At 37.8% G+C, this 21334-nt stretch overlaps 6 protein-coding genes and 1 long non-coding RNA gene across 10 annotated transcripts; 3 read left to right on the top strand and 4 right to left on the bottom strand.

Annotated features, from left to right (window-relative positions):
* Positions 1 to 192: 192 nt before the first annotated feature.
* On the bottom strand, positions 193 to 1282 carry LOC117166201 (V-type proton ATPase subunit e). Its single transcript, XM_033349976.2, has 4 exons — positions 1042 to 1282; positions 871 to 918; positions 703 to 790; positions 193 to 595 (listed from the first exon to the last, which is right to left on the bottom strand). The coding sequence occupies exons 1-4, from the start codon at positions 1137 to 1139 to the stop codon at positions 572 to 574; spliced, it is 258 nt and encodes an 85-aa protein (XP_033205867.1). The 5' UTR covers positions 1140 to 1282; the 3' UTR covers positions 193 to 571.
* A 115-nt stretch (positions 1283 to 1397) lies between these two features.
* Positions 1398 to 5467, bottom strand: Spt (Spitting Image). The gene is made up of 12 exons (XM_033349952.2): positions 5061 to 5467; positions 4764 to 4973; positions 4515 to 4700; positions 4260 to 4433; positions 4051 to 4175; positions 3469 to 3971; positions 3183 to 3385; positions 2901 to 3102; positions 2614 to 2820; positions 2449 to 2541; positions 2088 to 2375; positions 1398 to 1993 (listed from the first exon to the last, which is right to left on the bottom strand). Exons 1-12 carry the CDS (start codon positions 5112 to 5114, stop codon positions 1683 to 1685), a joined length of 2556 nt encoding a protein of 851 aa, XP_033205843.1. The 5' UTR covers positions 5115 to 5467; the 3' UTR covers positions 1398 to 1682.
* A 61-nt stretch (positions 5468 to 5528) lies between these two features.
* Positions 5529 to 8527, top strand: prel (preli-like). Of its 4 annotated transcripts, XM_033349970.2 has the most exons (5): positions 5536 to 5673; positions 6508 to 6623; positions 6727 to 6940; positions 7026 to 7274; positions 7350 to 8527. In XM_033349970.2, exons 2-5 carry the CDS (start codon positions 6535 to 6537, stop codon positions 7509 to 7511), a joined length of 714 nt encoding a protein of 237 aa, XP_033205861.2. In that variant the 5' UTR covers positions 5536 to 5673; positions 6508 to 6534; the 3' UTR covers positions 7512 to 8527. The 4 variants fall into 4 exon arrangements, with proteins under 4 accessions (XP_033205860.2, XP_033205861.2, XP_076481111.1 ...); XM_033349969.2 differs by having other exon boundaries at positions 5529 to 5673; positions 7026 to 8527; XM_076624996.1 differs by having other exon boundaries at positions 5551 to 5673; positions 6512 to 6623; positions 7026 to 8527.
* Positions 8528 to 8828: 301 nt separating this feature from the next.
* On the bottom strand, positions 8829 to 16985 carry LOC117166187 (uncharacterized). Its single transcript, XM_033349953.2, has 13 exons — positions 15994 to 16985; positions 15802 to 15925; positions 15204 to 15334; positions 15004 to 15138; positions 14776 to 14943; positions 14586 to 14674; positions 14092 to 14269; positions 13778 to 14000; positions 13278 to 13439; positions 13050 to 13204; positions 12448 to 12683; positions 11723 to 11954; positions 8829 to 11617 (listed from the first exon to the last, which is right to left on the bottom strand). The coding sequence occupies exons 1-13, from the start codon at positions 16052 to 16054 to the stop codon at positions 11361 to 11363; spliced, it is 2151 nt and encodes a 716-aa protein (XP_033205844.2). The 5' UTR covers positions 16055 to 16985; the 3' UTR covers positions 8829 to 11360.
* Positions 9087 to 11200, top strand: LOC117166199 (uncharacterized). The gene is made up of 5 exons (XM_033349974.2): positions 9087 to 9228; positions 9319 to 9356; positions 9449 to 9649; positions 10359 to 10449; positions 11010 to 11200. The coding sequence occupies exons 1-5, from the start codon at positions 9204 to 9206 to the stop codon at positions 11060 to 11062; spliced, it is 408 nt and encodes a 135-aa protein (XP_033205865.2). The 5' UTR covers positions 9087 to 9203; the 3' UTR covers positions 11063 to 11200.
* A 91-nt stretch (positions 16986 to 17076) lies between the features above and the next one.
* LOC143303671 (uncharacterized) lies at positions 17077 to 19834 on the top strand. Its single transcript, XR_013060192.1, has 2 exons — positions 17077 to 18155; positions 18275 to 19834. It is a non-coding gene; the product is annotated as an uncharacterized LOC143303671 (long non-coding RNA).
* On the bottom strand, positions 18497 to 21255 carry LOC117166198 (uncharacterized). The gene is made up of 2 exons (XM_033349973.2): positions 21060 to 21255; positions 18497 to 19826 (listed from the first exon to the last, which is right to left on the bottom strand). Exons 1-2 carry the CDS (start codon positions 21145 to 21147, stop codon positions 19243 to 19245), a joined length of 672 nt encoding a protein of 223 aa, XP_033205864.2. The 5' UTR covers positions 21148 to 21255; the 3' UTR covers positions 18497 to 19242.
* Between the last annotated feature and the right edge of the window lie 79 nt (positions 21256 to 21334).

Raw genomic sequence — 21334 nt, 5'->3', positions numbered from 1 at the left:
CGAGCATATACAAGTAATATAGTTACATAGCTTTCGTATTCACAAACGTGACATTGTTACGTGCGCGCGCGCGGTTTTTATCTATAGACACATGCAAATTTATTTTTATGTAGGATATCGATTCTCTTATTTATTAGTACAAAATTTGATGAGACAAGGGTCGTGTTAAAAAAATAAAATGAAACAATCACATATAATGAACAAGTAATATGTAACGAATTTCATTCGAACATGAATTATTTTATTATTGTTGTTGCGCTGTTATTATTATTATTATCTCTGTTACATAATATACATCGTCCTTTTCACAGTATGAGATTATACTAAAACAATGTTTTACACTAAATGAAAATATACAATTGTCATAAAATATATATATATATATATTAATTTAATTTATCAGAATGTTTCCTTTAATACTTGATTTACATTTTTAAAACTTCTGATATACACAAAAGCCTAATTTGTTTCACTTTCATTGTAGTAATTATACAATTCACTAATTATACAAACTTTTAGAAACAGTTTGATATACCCATAATAAATGCATTTTCCTCCTATGATTATTCTACTATTGATTAAATTGGACGTGGCTCTGTAACAAATACATTTGATGCAAGAAAAAATTATGGTTATTAGTCCTGTGTAATTTATAGCAAGTACATGTATAATGATATTATTGTAATAGGAAAACATGTTTACCCATTCTCGTGCCATCATAAGAATCGTATTTTTAGGTAATTTTGGTCCGATTAAAGGATTCATTTGAGCCATATAGCAACATAACCAGCTATAAGAACAAATAATAATTTGCATGGTATTTAATAAAAAAATTCAGTTAAATGCTTCATTTGACATTTGTTAACTTACAATAACCAACATGTAAATGCTGTCAACATAAGCATAACCTGAAGGATCCTGCAAGAAAAGAAGACTTAGGTTATTATTAAACAATCTAGTACTTCACTTTTGTTTTTAACAAAAACAATTTTTAAACATCTAGAATTTTTATAATAATACAACATATAATAAAACACGTACCCACGATTAGCACCTCTTGGAACAAAGATTGGTAAGACAATTCCTACTACAGCCCATAATGCCGTAAAAAGTAACAGTGGTATTATTGACGCTCCCATTTTCTTTGTAATAAATAAATTTTCTATGTCTTTTAAAAATGGGCTGAACCCACCGAGCAACCAATTTACTGATGTAAATGGGAGTCACGTGAATATCTCGATTTGCTTTCAACAAATACACACACTAGTTTCACAAACGAGAATAGCGAGATACGATATATCGCATACACTTATTCGATACGATACACGCAGTTCGCGATTGATTGACAATCGAAAAGTTGATTAATATAATCGAAGTTAAAGTGGAGGGGAGGCTAATTCAAAAACATTCCTTTATTAATGAAAATTTTACAAATCTTAAAATTCATGAAAAAATTGAAATAGAACATAGATATAAGTAAAATCTCTATTCTTTATCTCCCCCCTTTCTCATTCTTTTTTATTTCCTCGCTCTGAAGGTATTGTTGTTGTGTTTAATAGAAACCACTTTAAGGTATTATATTTCAACAGCGAACGTTTATATTTTCTAATCGATGTACTGAAACTCCAAATTCAATGAAGATCAATGTTCTCCTTCACCAACATAAATCATAACGGCAACATTTAATCTCCAAATAGTCGTTCTTGTGTTATTTCTGTACTTTTATTCGGATGTTGAGTATCATCGTAACTTTCCGATATATCCACAATTGATGGCCCGTCGCCTCCGCCGATCGTAGAACATTGATCCATTTTACCAGTTGTAATCTCAGATTGCGTTTCGATGCATTCAACCAACGATTCTGTTAAACGTCTAACAGACTTTTTATCTGATTTTTCAGCGATCGTATCATGTTGCGTTTTTTCTACGTGATGAAATTTCGACGAGGTTGTGCACAGATTTGTACAGGAAAATACAAATCTTTCTAATATACCTGAAAGTTTTATTATGTCAACAATTAGTGGTCAATTAAAATTATAACACGCAATAATTCAAAACTGAAATATTGTTGTGCTCACTAACGTTACCTGTTAGATTCATAGTTTCCTCAGACAAACAGATATCATCATGAAAACTAACACTGTCCCTGCTAAACAGATGCTGTCTGATACTAGTCAAACTACGTGGTTTTAACCTAATGTCGGTCAAGGATTGATCAACAGAGTCATTTTTGCGTGGTGTTTTATACATGACCGAACGTTCGGTGCGCATCTCGCGCCCTTTCTTGATATAAGGAATCAAACATGATAAATTCAATTGTGTTTTAGAAATACTATTCGCAGTTTGTATAGATAAGGGTGTTTTGCAACTGCTCACTAGAAAGATGTACCGAATAAAGAATAACGAAGCATATAGAAGAATTAATGATACACAATATACTATTCTTACCTGTATAAGGAGTTCTTATATAGGCTAAAGGTTTTTGATGATGATGATCATTAGATAATCCATAAATTGTAGATGCCAATTTGTTACTCACGTCTAAGAAAGGAAAGATTCGTATATCGAAATATTATGTGCAATTAATTGGTAATTAAAAATAGAATAACCTACCGTGAATAGTATCGCCTTGCCCCTTACTGCTTTTTCCATAACTTGTATTCATCAATGTTGTATTATTCATAATAGCAACTAAAGCGGGATGTAATCGTTTTACTACGTTTAAAATTAATTCGCATCTTTTTATTACTCGCAATTGCTGTGGTTCCGTAGCGTTATCCACTAACAGACTTTTCGAGGCAGCATCAGCTTCGAATATTGCTTTAAAATAAAAAAAAAAAATCGATTACGGGTTTACATATAACAAAATATAAATTAACGATTTCATAATAAATACTTACCAGCTTTTAATTCTCTAATCATCATTATTGTTTGCCTTTCAATAATGTCGCTTCCAATATCGTTTATGGTGATACTTATTTGGCGGGAGAGCGACAAGGATCGAAGTACAATACTTTGTACTTGCGCTTGAGTAACAGGCTTCCTATTGTCGAGACAATTTGTCATTACGGAAATACGATCCTGAAGATCGTCTAATACTACCTAAAAATAATGATAATGGCGTGGAAATTTTGTATAGATGTATCTTTGATGTGCATAGAATAGACATTGTCATAAAATACCTGACAGTAAGCACCCGAATCTATAATTAGATTAATCGCATCGTGCAACTTATTGACTTCCAATTGCCACTGTCCAGTTAACAGTTTTACATTTTCTCGCATTTCTTTACTCTCTGGATGCAAATAAAAAGTAGTAATGGCAGAAATCAACTCTGTTTCCAAAGATTCGAGACTTGCCAAACAGTTTCGTATTTGATTAATCCCTAGATAATACAGCGTAAAGAATGGTGAATAACTAACAAGACACAGATGCGAATTTTGTATTAATTAATAGAGTTTGACTTACGATTTTTATCTTTGCAAGAGGCAATAGCAAACAATCCAATTTGCATGGATTTGTCTATAATTTGATCGAAATCCTCTATAGCATTGGATAAATCGTTCTTAGATCGTTTTTTAGCGCTTAATGAATTGCCACAGATTGTAACGAGCTTTCTCAGAGCGTGAAAGGGATCACTGAAAACTTCCATAACAAGATTCAATACCGACACATTAATTTTACGTTCTAATCGATAAAGCGCGTCGCTTAAACTGTTCATGAACAAATTATTCAATGCTGTATCAGATGATTCGGACGTTAATTGGAACTTCAAATTTTCATATTCAGATATAATCGACTGACACGTTCCGGTTATCGCTTTAAAATTGCAAGGTTTGCAGACCTGTGCAATTGCCATCGCACACGAGAATACATCTTCTATTCGAAGCCATAAGTCTTTGCATTCCAATATTTGATCTTTTTGTGATTTATTTGGAATCTCTGACAAGATATCCAATACCAAATCCATCCTAAATATAAAATAAATTGATGAAAGAGATATAAAGCGCTGTTTCCTTAAAAACAATTGAAATTATTTAGTTAGATTACCTATAAACAAAATGATTTTTTTGTTCAAATGCTTCATCCTCAGGTAATGAATCTGATGTATCCAATATTTCTATTATCATCTTCAAGCAAAAGCAGAGTCTTTCACAGACATATTTCTTGCAATTCTATGCGAATAAAAGCATAAGTATCCTATTAGAGTAAGCTTGTGTGTGCTTTTAAAATGTAGAGATCATAAAACATTTTATTACATAGATTGGTGCATTTAGCCGGTGTTGTTCTTGTACTAATTGTACTAACAGTTTAAATGCTGCACACAACTGACACAAATATAGTTTGATCTTATCAGCTAACAACTGACACACTAAGCTTTTTTTATATATTTGTAATGGTCCAAGCAATTCCAGAATGGAAGTGCCTAATTCCTGATAATATAATTTAATATAATATAATTAGGATAATTGCAGAAAACAGTACAGAATGTCTTGTGTCCGTATCTTTTATACCTTGATGTTTTGAAAATGTTCAATTTCATTGGCTTGACCCATTTCCTTGATGTAGTCTAGGCATTCTGTCAATCTTTGTTTCAGTGGCAAACATTCTAATTTTTCTAGACCTTCAAGAGTTAATTTAAATTTATCTAACACAGTGGACAAAATTTGAACTGCCATTTCTTTGTCTATGTTTTCAATCTAAAAGGAATTCTTTTATAATGGTTGACAATAAACTAACATGTATAATGTTCTTTGACATACAGACTCATCCATATATTTTAGCGAACAAAATTCTTCTACAATACTAATAATCTTTGATTCCATTTCTTCATAATCACTAATTTCTCCTTTTACCAAGGTATCAAATTTTTCTCCCAAACATTCCAAGTGTTCGAAGAGAGACGAGCTTTCTGATATAGAACCATTTGGAGTAACAGGGTTGGCATTTATTAGTTCTTTCAATTTATTTACCTAAGATATGGAACACATTAAAACTTTGTTACTCTTTACAAAATTGAATAATATAGGAATGTTAGAAAACTGCTATATTTTTCTTACTTGTTCCTCCATGGGTATTAATATCCCTTTTATTTGCTTTGTCTTTATAGGCATTTTTAAACTTTTTATTTTTTAAACTATCAACGATGATCGGCCTAATCTCGTAACTCTTGGTTGTTTGTAAACAACATGAAAATAGTAATTAATTGATTTTTAATTTACCAGCACAACAAAACAAAAACATAATCCGTTGATGTTTTGAATTGTTACGGTCTTACCACATTTCATACTGAAAAATGGTATATAACCAATCGCTTAACATTTTCTTTGAAATTTTTTTACGTACAATGAGTGTTTAAATGGAATAATTTATCTTTAAATACGTGTGTTTTCATAGAAATTCCAGTGGACCAAGTTTTCTGGAATTAAACAAACAGTTTATCTTTGTTCGTTTGTCTATTTTAAGTTGTCCATACTGACTCCTGGTGTATATGCAAGCATGCATTTGCACGTGTGTGAATTTGAACAAACATGTTGGAACACGGTAAGGCACAGTTCAATAATATCGACGGCGGAACAAGTCGTTTACCAGTTACTGAGTTACTCAGTATGACACAACGTTTAACTGACAATTGGATATGAAAAAAGTGTAATTTATTAACAAAATAACTATGTAAGTAACATAAATATGTTATGAATTTTGCGTTAGCTTAGACTTTACCAATATAGTCTTCGAGAAAAAAGCGCTGTACGTTCACAACAAATCAAGTTTCAAATCAAAATATTCTTTCGGAGTGGATTAATTTTTCTGGTATAGGCACTCTTGTAATTCTTTAGACAAATTTTAATTATCGTGCATATTTGTAATTTCGTGATATTTTGGAATTATTACAAATGTCAATAAATCCAAGTGATAATTTAATAATTTTATTTAGTAAGCTTTCAAATATCAGAAAGGGTTATGTAATTTCATTCTCGCTCGATCGGATAATTAATGAAAGTTAATTCGTTTTCGTGTTAAGTTGATAAAATTATATTAATGCATGTGTATAAAAGATTTATCTTCTTTTGTTTTTAAATACTTTTACAAATTTTATGCTCTTCATATGTAATATAGTATATACAACACATGCATGTGTCCTTAATAATGGCTTAATACTATTGCGTAAACCTCGAATTTCTTATTCATCTACAAGAAATATTATTTCTATTACTGTGATATTATATTTTTTTCGCGTTATGTTAATGTTGTGATATTAATTTGTGGAACTACAAAAGTTTATTTCTAAACAAATTGATTTTTTGTATACTTTTGTATACTTCTTTTCTCCTCTTTGAAAGGGAGAGAATTCCCTATATACATATATGCTTTCATATGTGTATTCATATATGTATTCATTTGGTTCAGTTTCGGATTAAAAGAAACAAGTTAAAATTAAGAATTGTTGACATATGAATAAGTTTGCAATTTGCAATGAAATTGTTTGAATGTTGTAATTCTGTTTAGACAGTACAAATTATACTGGTCAACAAAATGAAGTATTATGAAAGTAATACAATTTTCCAATTTAATTGGGATCAAGTAGCACGTGGATTTTGGCAAAGATATCCAAATCCTAATAGGTAGGTATCAAACTCCAAATGCATTTGTGAAATACGTAAAACTATATTATTATTTACTGATAAATATTTAGAAGAAATAGTACAATTCAAATTATTTTTTCAGCGCCCATGTACTTACAGAAGATACTGTATCAAGGAAGGTTAAAGATGGCATATTACATACCAGACGACTTCTGACAAAAACTAACAGAGTACCAAAATGGGGAGAGAGATTTATTAGTAAAAATGTTGTAAAAATTGTCGAAGAGGTCACAGTGGACCCCAAAACGAAAACTTTAACAACATATACAAGAAATTTAGGTTACACTAAAGTCATGGTAATTTGGTATAGCAAGTTTGTGGGAGCTGTTGTATTGCGATTACTTGGAAATTAACTTTTATTACGCTTTTCTTGTTTCACAGGTTGTTGTGGAGAAAGTTGTTTATAAGGTGTGCGAAGAAAATCCTAATTGGACAGTTGCAAAAAGATCAGCTTGGATCGACAGCCAAGTATTTGGATTTGGTAGAGCTATTCAAGCATTTGGATTGGATAGATTTAAAAAGAATTGTACTCTGATGTATAACGGGTTTAATTATGTCCTAGCACATATGTTTCCACAAACAGCACAGTATATGAATCCGACACTTTCCCAAATGGGTTTTGCTCATCTAGTAAGAACAACGTACATAATCCAAGCTTCGAAAGGAAAAAATTTATATTTACATGTTTCTTTCTTTTTATTTCAGGTCGATGAAGGAGCTGGGGCAAGGACTAGTCTCGCGGAAGATTTTCAACATTCGTTACAGGGTAGAGCGGAAAAAGTAAAGGACGCTGCTAAAAAGGCAAAAGATTTGGCAAAGAAAAAAGCTGGAACGATTTATGCTGCGTACCAATCTGAACAGTCGTAAATAAAGCGATATTATTGATGTGAACAACGATTTAAAGTATTTGGGGAAAAGAAACAGTGAAAATTAAAACAGTTTCGAAATGGAACCGAAATATAATTCTTGCAAATCGACCGAGCGAATAGTATGAAATCGTTGGTAATTGTTTAGTATTGTCAATATTCATGTTTATAGTTGATTAAATAGGATTCGTCTGTCGATGAAGCAAGGGAGGTAAAAAGAAGTTTTTGTTTGAACCACTTTACTGCAGTGGCTCTGTATAATATTTCCACGTTGTCATTCCTATTAACTGCCAACACATATTTAATTTTTAAGATTCATTTAAAATATTTTTGTGATAGACGGAACAACATTTTTAAAGATCGCAATTACTGACGATGCTAAATTGCGCGAACGTGGCAATATCGCTATGCGTGTATATTTCCGAAAAATTTTCTAAATTTGTTATTCCTTCAAATACACATGCTTTACTTTGATAACGTGTAAACATTATTAAACACGATAACAAGAGAAAAATGTGGGAGGAAAAGTGTAGATTGTTTTGTAAAATATTAAAATAGTATAAAGAAAATTAGAGAAAAGAAAATCTCTTTAAACGAGATGGATGGTTTCTAAAGGAACCATGAGTAATAGCGAGTGCATATTGATTCTAAGTATTAAGCATTTTTTACCGGTACGATCCAAACTTCGTCGGTATCTATATAATATTTTATATCGGTATTGATGGTTTTCGTACGTAATTGTAAAATTGCAATTGCACTTAGAACGTATTTGTGGCAATTCTGTATTCTGTGCACGCTTTTGCGTACACACCGTAAAATTAAGATATCCGGATGTATACATATTATATAAATATATAATAGAAGAATTTGTATAAATTTTAGTTAGAGATTATATCATGTTTACGCTGAAAGAAATCCTAATCTGATATTTAGACGTCATTGTAACTTATGCAAATATCATGTAAACAGATAAATTGTATATTGTTAAAATGTGTGAATAAATTATCTTATTGAAAACTAAGAAACACAATTTTATACCTTCTTATTTTTGCAATTAATGATTATTAAACGTGATTCGAGATTTTGTCTCGATTTAATTGATTCATACCGAAAGAGTATCTTTAATACGAAATACTCGTCACTAGCCTTGAATAAATCTCACGGAAAGTGAGATTTCCAAACTAGGCAATTCATTATGTATTTATAATGTATAACATGTATAATATATACGAGACACGTAACGAAGACGTATTATTTCTGCAATATCTTTGTTCTGCATAATAAGATAACAAAGAAGGGGATAAGAGAGAAGCATAAATTAGCAATTCTAGAAATGGTCTTTTATTACTTCCTGTGTTGTTATTTTCGAAGGCGTTAAAAAAAGAAGAAGAAACTGAACAGTGCACAGAATAGTGACCGAACAGGAAAACCCAGTATTTGCATGTATTAAGTAGTTCGCGCGAGGACTTTTAAGATTAATCGACAATTCTCTCTGGTTGGCTCGTTCGACTCGGCTATAAAAGTACGCGGACGACTTCTTTCCGTTCAGTAAACTCTCGATCTTGGTGTGTCAACCGAACGTGTATCGAGAATATAAAGATCGGAAAAGAAAGGAGAAGAATCTGTAAAGTGCGTTTATCCGTGTATTCGCGTAAATTTACGATAGAGAAAAGGAGGTGCACGATTAACCAAAATGTGGCAATTTTGTCTAGCGTTAGGTGAGTATGTCTCGCGAAATAAGTGGATCGTAGAGATTTGTATAAAGGATCGATTTACGTTCTAACGATGGAAATGCATGTTGTGTGTAGCTATCGCCTCGAGCAGAAGCGTGATCGCATTTCCACAGGTAAGAATAATTGAAATCGCCTAATCGTCGAAACGTTTTATACGTTTTATCAATTGGATCCTGAATTAATTAACCGTTGCTGTCGTACAAAGAACGATGGTCTGGCTGGTGGCAAAGTCGAGATTCAAACGATACCCAGTACGTTCTCGGTGGACGGATTCGTTTTCGACGGACCTGCAGACGGTAGAAACGTCGCAACCACGACAACTACCACTAGTTCTGCAACACCTTCGACGACCACGGAGGATGCCTCCTTCGACTCTCGATACAACCGGTGTATAGCTACGTGTCTGGTGAGTCGTGAAAGCCCTTGAAATTTTCGATCTTTTTCTTCCTTTCCTCTAACTTATCGCGCAGGTTTGTTAAAACGTGTCGAAGGTCATGGCTATTTATTCGTTATACCGGTCATACTGGTTTATAACTTGGTCTATAACTTGCCGAACTTGCAAATGACGCATCCACTCGTGACGCTGTGTAAAGGCGAGATTTCCTATAAGCATCGAGTCAGATACTCACGTTTCGATCGGAAGAATCCAGAGCCACGCTGTTCTTCTTAGTTGAAACGTTTTGTATAGTAAATTTTCATTTTTCAAAATATATCCAGATGTTTACAGTTCTCGTATCTTTTATCTTTCGTTGACTTTGATTGCGGAACTGACGTCGCGGGGTTGCTCAGCGTGACTGAAATCTTTGTTTCCTTAACACGTGCTGACGATCGTGACGTGGTATTTTCCGCTTTTAAGAGCTACCAGACCATGACATCGACGCAGTGTCATCCGCAGTCAATGTGTTATAAATTGTATCGTACACAAGTAGGATATAAATATTTGAAATTGAACGAAGAAGAATAGCACTTGAATTAAGGAGAACATCGTAGTACGTCTGGGCACACGCGACTAACGCTTATAGAAAATCCTGTCCTCTATTCTCATGGGGGTTCAGAAGCTGAAAAGTGAAACGCGATTCGTCGCACTAAATGAGAAGGGGCGATAAAATTTTCAGACGACGAGCGAATACAATCCGGTATGCGGCTCGGACGATGTCGAGTACTCCAATCCAGGACAATTAAGCTGCGCATCGGCATGTGGAAAAGGTAAGGAATGATCGATGTTAGTCCATACGTCACGGAATATTTATGACTAAATTGCGGAAGTTTAGACAACTACGATATGCAGATGAATACGAAAAATATGTTCAAGATGTACGCGAAGTACATGCAGGACAGATAAATTAAATACGGAATGTGACAGCAAAATAGAAAACAATTTTTCAGATGCTTTAATTCGACGAAAGATATTGATACTCCTATCGAAGTTTCGCTTTACTTTGCTTATCGCTTCGCGAAAGTATGCACTTTGTATAAACTTCCGCAATCTACTTGTTACGTTTGGAGCGAGAATTTCATTTTCCTCGTAATACACGCGGTTAATGAGCGTTACGGTCATTTTGTAATTACAAAATGGCATTGATACCGACGCGTTATAACGCGTATTACAAGGAAAACAGAATTATACTATGTAGCGGCGATCTTATTCGTTAAGATTACGTTCAAGATCGATAAGTATCGTATAATCTACGGACGCGTTTAAGTCTCCATCTCGTTCCCTGTCTATCTAAAACTTATCAATGAAACGCGTTTGTTCTTTGTTGCAGATGTTACGTTAACACACTACGGAAAATGCAGGACTACGAAGATAAGAGGATAGATGACTTAATGACTGCGTATTACCGATCAACAATATCGACACGCGAATGCTACTCACATAAAACTAGTTTACCGCATAGTTACGTAATTGTCTATTCATCGTTGTTCCTTCTTTAATACAAGTTTTGGTTGAAAACAATCCGCGGCCTTGCCGCGCGTCTCACGCGAGGATCTCCTACCATCTCCTTTCCTACCATCCGTTCAATCATCGTAAAAAGAAACCGATTGGAAACGTGTCAATGACAAAGAGAGGGGGGGGGGAAGAAATGTAGCTATGCGGGCAACGCAATCAGATTGAGTCAGTCGCGAGACAAGGAGGATAGATTGTGATCAGCCCATCTGACTCTCCGCGCTACGTCCAAGTTCCCTCCGTGAATGCCGTAGAGATGCCTGGCTAAGATATTGGCTCTGTCTTCTTCCGCTCGTATGGCCGTTCTTCTGTATTGTGCCACGGTCAATAGACAGCCAACGATAAGCGTTATTTGGACGATCAACAAGAAGATCAGTAGACTCAAAGCGAGACTAGCGTCGACGCAGAGCAGTCCGTCCACAGAATCTAAGGGCAAGATAGAACAGAAATAATAAGCGAGGAAAATCGGTCGCGAAATAAAAAGAAAAGTTTTCAGTTGGTTTGGAGATTACAAAAGTTTGCGAAACTCACTTCCTCCGGCGATTAGCACGGTATCAGGGGACGAGTTCTCCCTCGAAGATAAACGATCAGCCGAAGACGCGACGGAGTTTTGAACGATTATGGAGAGTTCCAGCGATAACTCGTCCGGAGTTTCGTCCTTGGACGTTGGCGTTGTTTCGGCGTGGTAGGTTGCCTGCGTACTCCAAGACTCGCTAGCTCGTTTCTTTTTTCCGTAAGAAGGTTTATCGCCGTTGCAGTTGGTCTGTAACGCGTATCACACGGTGAATCGACCATCGTGGGACGATCGCGAACGTATTCTTGGCGGGAAGGACGTACGCAACGACGTTAAATTAATATTAAATCGAATAGGCTTGCAAGAACGCGAAACCCTTCTGAAACTTTCGAAACCGTAGTTTGCCAATTCATAAGAACAGTTTCAGAAGCATAACACGTAGATTTAGAACTAATGCTACTTTCACAGCTTGATCTTAAGTAACAGTTTATTGAGTAAGCTTGCAACTAGAAATTTGAAACATCAATTTGTAAGAATTTTAGTAATTCAATTTTTTTTAAATCAAGCTATTTTCACTGTACAGCGCCTTCGAACTAATAAAGATGCAGACGTACGATCTTAGTTGCGATTAAATCGATTGATGTTCTCTTGTCCCTTAATGTATTCATTTACACGTTCGCCATATTCCTACCGTCGAGGGAAAAGGATCGTAGCGATAAATGCGACTGTACATTTCACTAACCGGTATGCACTTGTCCAAGCAGAATCGGACGAGTACGTTGAAACGGACTCGTTGACTATTGGGGAACTTGAAGGCTGTAAAAGTTGCGATTAATGAACGACCATCGACTGGATCCTTGGAGAGAGCGGGGAAGGTGGTTGGATCGGTGGGACATCCGAGTTCGTCCAGTAGCAGATACGAGGCATCGCCGGAAGCGCTGCTCGCTACTAAGTGTCCGGCGGTAATGTCATAAGGACCTACGAGCCATAAATTGTAGGAAATTACATGTACAGAATAATCGTTGCCATTGGGACAGGTTGTATCTGTTTTCCGGTTAGGGTTAGAGCGACTGTTAAATGAAAAAGACGTAAGATCTGCTCTAAGATTCTACAAGTACAGTTCTTTCGTATGTTTTCAACGACGTATGGAAAAGATTTACATAAACTTTTAGGAGGAGCGTATCTATATCTTTTAAACGTACATCGATCACTTGGAATATTTTGCGTCAAAAAACGATAAAGAGAATTGCGACTGATTAGTTTAAAAGCTATTTTAAGTTTAATTATATTTGGAGCGTGTAGAAAGATAAGGAAACGAAGATTACTGTAAAAGCATTCCATTACCATCTGGTGGACTCAGTTGAATCTTCAGAGTGAGCTTCTGACCTAAATGCGTGACCATAGCGACTGCCGAGTTCTCGTCTAATATCCTCATGGTGACTATCGGCGCTTGCGAGGACGCGTTGACGATCGTTGAAGAGATCGGCGGCACTCCTGCGCTAAATAATATAGGAAATGGAAAATGGAAAATGGCGTATCGCGGGTATAAAAGACGAAGACATGGATACTCACTTTGGATCGAGAAAGCTGAAACTAGATTGAACGGTGACGTTTTTTGGTTGCGGAGGTGCTCGATCGTTTAACGAGCATCCAACCCTGACTGCTTGATCGCCGAGTCGTTGAACGATCGGATTGAATTGTACGACGATCGTTGTCCAAACCAACGGTCGCGTTCTACGAACGACAATATCGTTTTTTCTTTCATTTTTGTTACAATGCTTTTGGTTCTTCGGCGGACGATCCGGTTACGAGTTACCTTTTTGCGCTAATGTTTTGTCACGTCTTCAGGGTAGACGTTAAAAGGCAAACTGTAAAGTTCGCGACGCGATAGTTTCCCGAGAAATCAGAAACACGAGAAACAGAAAGGAAGCTTGAAATTTGTAAAAGATGCTCCAACTATTTACTCCTTCAAGATTTTCTCCAATTAATCTTTCGATGTTCGAACCGTGTAAACTCTAATCGCTCGCTGACTTAACGATTGTGCTATATTGCTTTCGTCTATGATATCTTACCGATTTTGATCGTCGACGGAAAAGGCAGGGTGCAATCCGCAACGAAGGGTACCCTCGCGAATCTGGTCAACGGGTGGAATAGGTAACGTCAATATTGTTCGATTACTGCCTGTACCCTGAGCGTCGCAGGTATCCGCGTATCCGTTCGAGTAGAGCCGGCCAAAGAAGGGGTCGCTCGTTTTCAACTCGACCGTCATCGTCGAATCGTTGCACCGCACCTTCACTGACCACGAGAAACATCGAGCGTGAAATCTATCGTTTTTTCGTTCGAAATCTATCGATTCGTTTTTAAATCTAAAGACAAGATCACTTACGATCTAAACAAGGTTCTCGCTCTCTGTAGACCACGTTCGTCGCGTCGATCAACGAGCTAACTCCTAGACTGGTGGTGTCTTCCGAGTGCAGTAGGCAAAGTGGTTGACCGGACGAATTGGCAAACGTGTATCCTCGACAGATAAAACCATCCACGCTCGAGTCGCATCTTTTCTCGCACTGCGTCGATTCGATCGTCGAACGAAATTACAAGGAAACAACAGGAACACATACGAGACATACAAAGCGGAATTAGAGGATTAACGCTATCGGCGACTCTGTTGCATGAGCTAAATGAACAGGAGCGAAGAGAAGTCTTATAGGTTTGATAGATCGACCTGTCGTTCCTATGGTTAGAGACGTTTATTTCGAAGATTTCAATGTGACAAGATATGCATGAAAATAAATTGATAAGTCGGTTATGACTATGATTAAATATTTATGCATGGCTATAAAATCGTCATTTTCAATAGCGTATAAAGTACCAAAAATTTACCTGCTTCTCGTCAAGGTCCATCAAAGCGACGTCAGAGTACGGTAACGAGACATTTTGGAATTCCGCGTACGAGCAATACTCGTCTCTGGCTGTAACACAGAGTTTCTTCGTTATCGACCATTGTGTCCGATTCGGTTACGACTGATCGGTTTTCCAAGTTTCTGCAAGTTACTAGAAAGTTGCTACTCACACAGATTTCGACATTGATCTCTGAGGTACTCGTCTCTGTACATGGACGCCCTGTACGCTCTTGGTCTGGTTCCTCGTTCGTACAACGAGAGAGAGCATCGTCCGAACGCTGTTTTGTCGATCGAAAGGGGTTTCGAAGTCCGAAATTGAGCGGACTCGCAGCTTCTTCCTGCAAGGAAATCGCCAACGAGTCAACTCGATCGATCTCGACCCGATCTAGCGCGCTTACCTGTCTCTATGCATTTCTCGTAACATTGGTTCCTCGTGATCGGATCGGATAGATGGAACGCGCTGGAATCGATGAACACCGCTCCTGGACTCCTCTCCACCTGCCAAAGTTTTCGTCTCGCGCAGCTTACCGGCACTGACGACGAACAAGAATAATTTAATAGTTTAAAAAATGATATAAACAGTTCGGTTTCAACTTACCTTTCACGCAAACTCGGTGGTAAAAGATGGAATTCGGTTCGGGTACCAGTTCGTCGTCCTCTATTCGCACGCTGTAGCAGACGCTTCTACCAAAGTCTATGACGAACGCGGTGCAGTTTACGCGTTTGCATCTGAAGTTCGAAGGAAGACGTTGGTCAAAGAAACGTATTTCGTTTACCTTTTCACTGGTTGTCACTGCTACTTGATTTTTACAGGAAGATAGGATCATTCGAATCAACGGACGTTTGTTTGACGGACTGAGCGATTTATCTTGCGATCGGACAAAATATTGCCAAAGTCGTTGGCAACGTATGATACACAGAATAGGAACATGTAAAATGTAGTATTTAAAAATAAACATTTACTAGAGTAAAATAAAACCGACGATTTTATTTTATCATATCATATTCGACGTTCTATGAGAAGCGAATATACACCGTAAGCTGTATATATTTTTTATTATCTACCACGATATATCAATTCGTATTACATATAGCAAAAAAACCTAAGAGATTCGTAAGAAATTATTGTCTAAACAGTTCATCTTGAATTTCTCCTCGTTTTACTGCACAGCGAAAGGGGTAAGATTCGCGCCTACCTTTCGAAGCAACTTTTCGTTATTCCGTTTGAGTTGACCGCGCTAAAGAGAACTGTTTGCGCGTCGATGGTTTCCGGTTTAACGCCAGCGATTTTCTCCCAACTGTTGTGCGAACAGCGGCCCTCTGCAACCAGAGGCAGACCAGTCGACTCGGTGAAACGGTCTGCATACGAAATTTTAGATGATTTTTACCTGTTCTCGTGATAAAGCCGAGTATCACGATCCCCGCGAGAAGACGAGCGATCGTCGTCATGTTTATCGCTCGTCTATCGATCGCATGGCGCAAGCAGCGCAGGCGCGCGATCGGTCCGCGAGCTTCGATATCGTGCCAAGGATTTTCGCGAACGTTGCCTCGCACGCGGTCGTGTACACGACGATGTATCAGCTTCGCTTACGTAACTACCCTGAGTCGAGTCGGATAAAAAATAATTGGCACGAAAGTTCAAACGTTTGCCCGGGAAAATCCGATCGCTTACGAGTCGTAGTAAGTCATGGTTCTTGTTAAGTCTTGTTCAAATTCGTCAAGTTACTTGAATCTAAGTTGCTCGAGTGCAAGTAATCCGATTTCAAGCGGATATTTAACCCTTTGCTCTCGGTTTGCTAACCGCGCTGGTAAAATCTTTTCGACGACATAATCCTAATACGGTAGAGTTGCATTTATTTTATTCGAACGACGAATTCCACTTATCGCAACGAAATTTTAGTCGAAGCTCGTTTAAACGAATGATTTGCCGGCTGATTCATTCGCGTATCGGAACGTTGCTGAGCTGCTGCTACTACGTCACCAAAAATAATAAGTAACGAGGAACATTTGCGAGCACCTATTACGCCAACTCCAATTATTACATATAAATTGTTTGTTTCTCGACGAGGTCAGATAACCATCGCTAATGACCGTGTTTGTCGCTAAACGACGGAAGAAGTTCAGATAAATGAAGTTTTAATGGAGCATGAGTCATGTAAATTACGAATATTTATACGAGAGAAATTTGACAGAATGTTTGAAGCCGACCGAACGATAGCGACATTGACGAAGGAGTCGCGAGTTACTCGAATCGATCCTGAACGAGGATAATGGTCGAAAGAAGCTGCAAAGTAGCGGAATCGCAATCGATTAACGCGGTAAACGATCCATTGCCGCGACGATCGTCATCGAACGAGTATCTGCGAACGACTGGTCGGTTTAGGGATTCGGTTTGGAAAAGACGCGACCCAACTGCAATTTCGCGAGCAACTGATGCACGCTGGTAGAGGCGCGTACGCGTTCACCTGCATTGTGGCGAGAAACGAATAGGAACGAGCTCGTGCACGTCCGCCCGCGCGCTCGCGATGGTCCACAAACGAATAATCGCGGTATGTTGTAACGCGATAACATGTAAACTCGTAAACGGATGTTCGATGGATTGTAAGACACGCGAATCGAGTGTCGTTGAAACGAGCTTCGACCAATACGATTCAATACGATATTGTATAAACTACGAAATACCATACTTTTATTTTTCATCGTGCTGACTAAACACGCAGTCCATCTATACGTAGATTCCTAATCGTGTACAATTGTCGTGTGCCCTGCGTGGATTTGACGCGCGATTCGCCGAACCAGACGTGCGAATTAACGGCCGTGGTTGGCGTTGAAACGTGACTTCGGATGGGCGGGCGCGTTCACGGACGCTTACGGTCATCAACGACAAAGGCTTGGTCGCGACGCGGCGCATCCCGGTGCATCGGTGCTTATCGCTCCACCACATACCGTGGGCAATTCGCGTGTAATTAGCGGTATACGCGAGGTTATGGAAATTCTATGACTCAAAAGCTTACGACTTGGCGAATTTTATAAATAGAATACGCGAAACCGACTATGCGACAGCGAGCTATCGGCGGACGGTTATCGTACGCCGAATAAAATTTGCTCATTTCCGGTGAATGGAGAACGCTGTGACGTTGAAGAGCTGGAAGATGAAGCTGACGTTAGATCGTGTGCATTTCACTGACGATTTCATGGTTTTCGCGCTTCGTGTACGAGCAGCAAAGAGCTGCGGGAAAGAGGCGAGTCGCGGCGAATAGTACGATGACGCGATGCACGATTAGACGCGTCCTTCGACTTACGTAACAGTGATTTTACACGCGCTCGATTTCGTTGTTTACTCGCGTCATTCTGCTTTTCCTGGAATACGCGGTTTAATCCCTAACCGAGTCTCGTGACGAACGATCAATGAACCGATACGTCGCGAAAAGAGACTCGCATCTACTGTTAGCACGTTGCGTTTTGTCTCGACGTTACAGATCAGCTCCATGGAAAAGACGATTTAGAACGTTCACGAAATATCCGGACGAATGTGTCATCTAATCATCGTGTAAGTTTAAAGCCTAGGTAACTGATATCTGTTTCCAAGAAAATAGCAAACAAGAAAAAAAAGAAAAAGAATGGCGAAAGAATCGATTGCATGCCAAATGTCCCGCATTGCATTTGTAGAACCGATTTTGCTGGTAATCGTATAGGCACGTAATTGGCGAACGTATCTTGCACCCGCACTCCTTAACAATGGAGAAGATTTCTCCTGTTATTCTTTACACTTGTTGCTGTTCTGGTTGCAAGCGTTTTCGCAAGACGATCGTAAAACAAGAAAGATAAAGATGGCGAAAGAAGCGCAATGACTGATAAGAGGAAAAACAAGGATATATAAATTATGCTGTGTAGAAGATTAAATATATATTTCACAACGTGGAATGTAACATTTATAAGAAGTTTTAGGAATTTTTATCTTTTTTCCATCCTTCCGAACCAAGTGTAATGACAGCGGCTAAAAGTTTGTTGTCGCTCACTTTATTATACATATAAACTCTGTTATAACAATTAATAAATCGATCCTATCCGCATCGATTATCGAGAAACAGTTCTCGAACGTACGTCTGTTATTCGGGTCGTCACTGTCTTTTTCCCTGTTTGATATACCACGTTAGAAAAATTGACGGAAGAATCTTGTTTCCCTCGCACGCATATCAACACGCAAATTAAAGATTCCCATACAAAAACATTACGATGAAATAAATAATAATAATAATAAATTGTTTTCGAAGCTTCTCCTCTTACGCGTCTTGCGCCCGGAATTTTGTATTTTCCTCTCTTCACACTAGAGCGTATTATCAACATATAATATGTATCTAAACATATTAGGCAACAGTTAACTAAGATTAAATGAACGTGACAAACGAAATAAGTACACTTGCTCGTACAGTTTCATATCTTTTTCTCGATAAAGTTAAACACCATTAGATACAAACGTTTAACAAACAAAAAGAAAAAAGGAAGAGATAAAAGTAGAAAGAGAAAGTCTTAAATACCAAACGTTACGACTTCTTTGACGACTCTAGCGTTAAAATCAAGAAGATAATGTCGACCAGCCTCTCGAGCCAAAATTATATCACGATGCCACGCGAGACTCATGAACTGTTCGAGGTGATTTCGGTGAACAGGCGCAAAAGGGAATAAATAGAATCGACATTTCCGATCGCTTCGTTCAAAAAGGATGGCAAAATATTTGACCGCTGGACTTTGCTGAGCACTTCGTGAAGCCAGGGTAATAGTCGCGTCCTTATAAAGTCCCATACCAATTTTATTATAGCTTTTGCGATATGTTTGATTTTCTCACCAACAGAATCTCCGATCGAGCTTGTCGTTTCTTGCAAATAGCTTACCGGTAAATGTAGCAAGTTCGGCAAATCACTTATTAATTCTGATAGGCCATTCGACACGTTTGATCTTCGTCGTCTCTGATTAGAATTCTGACTGTTATTGAGCAGCGTTAAAGGGTTTTCGAGGAACGATTCGATGTTTTCGATCCACGAGAGAAACGTTGATCTGATCCTGGAGATGATCGAAAGGATAAACTTTATGATGTTGGTCGTCAGGTTGGCCGGAATATTAACAAGTCTCGATACGGTTTCTTCGATGAAGTCGGATGTAGAAGACTGCCGCGCGATGCGCTGCAACTTTGTATCAACCTCGTTGCTCGGGATAAGTCCAACTGGAACGTGATCCCGTTAATAAAATTGCACTACCCTTGAACACGTGCCTCTTGCGCAATCGAAGATTCACGTTAACGTCATTGGCAAAATTTCACGAGTCACGACAGTTGCAAGTTACCGGTATTAGTAAACCATGAATAAAAGTGATAAGTGTGCTATGAGTAAAAAAGAGGAAAGTTTACGAGTAAAGTTAACGACAGTTACAAGCTATGTGATAAAAAGTTGGGAAATTGTAAAAGAGAAGTCTATAATTTATAGACGTAACGTAACACACATCTGTGACGCGATATGGAGCCTTGTAACTTGGCAATTTATCAACGTACCTGGTATCAGTAAATAGACAAAGTATATGCCGGATTACGAAATTCTCTTTCACAATTTTACGATTTCACACCGGTATTTATACAGGGTGGTTGGTAACTGGTGGTACAAGCGGAAAGGGGGTGATTCTACGCGAAAAAAGAAGTCGAAAATATAGAATAAAATTTTTTTTTTAATTTTTAAAATTTTTTAAAAATCTACAGTGAGATCCGTTATAACGAGACGCGATAAAGTGCAGGCGTACCGAGCGAAAATTCAAAGTCGATTTTCTCGAAAACAAAGCCTCGAACGAAAAATTGTTATTCTATATTTTCGTCTTCTTTTTTCGCGTAGAATCACCCCCTTTCTGCTTGTACCGTTGGTTCCGCGGTTACCAACCACCCTGTATAAAGAATTGCATCGAAAATGAATTACTCTCGAAGCAGGTTATCCGCGATTGTCAATGGGAGCGGAAAACAAGTCAAGACGATCGGTGGATAAATTCATTTACAAGAGCACGTATTCCAGCGATAGAATCAGAAAATTGAAAGTCAGCTTTAAAAGCGTCAACGTTGAAAAGCCGGGTGCCGCGTAACAAGCGCGAATACGAACTAAGATTGATAAGACAGAATAAATAAACGAACGAATAAAGAAGTCTATCAATGTAAAAGTATGTAGTTGTTAATGGCCTTAAACAGAGTTAAATAGTTGTATTTAATTCGTAGTCCGATAGATGACACAAGATAACTCGTAACTCGTAAACTTTGCCTTTAATATTTCATTGTCAGACTTACTATTACAATAGTAAGAGGGAATTTATTAATACTAATGTCTTGTAGCTACCGACTTATAAAGTTTCGGTAATGATAAGATATTATTCAATGGCGCAAGATTGTGTAGCAGCGGATCGATCGATCGCAGCCGTTTTTTACCTTGATCGAGAGAAGAAACAGCAGGAGTAGCCCCGCACAGTGCGCAAAGGCACATCGACAACAGTAAGACGATCGTAACGGTGTTCATAGCGCAAGTTCGATGTGGATCACGGTTGTTGGAAACTTGGTCTCTGACTTTTGGTCGACCATCGGAATCGCGATCGGCTTATACCCTTTATCGACTTCCCAACACGGTCAAACTGTCATTTGACTCGTTATCGATGCTAATTTACAACCTTGCATGCTTTTTACGTGTCACGCGATGAAATCGCCTA

The sequence above is a fragment of the Bombus vancouverensis genome, chromosome 15, assembly GCF_051014615.1.
Source record: "Bombus vancouverensis nearcticus chromosome 15, iyBomVanc1_principal, whole genome shotgun sequence".
NCBI lineage: Eukaryota > Metazoa > Arthropoda > Insecta > Hymenoptera > Apidae > Bombus > Bombus vancouverensis.
The sequence above is the reverse complement of the archived record's forward strand: the minus strand, read 5'-3'. Positions and strand labels throughout refer to the sequence as shown.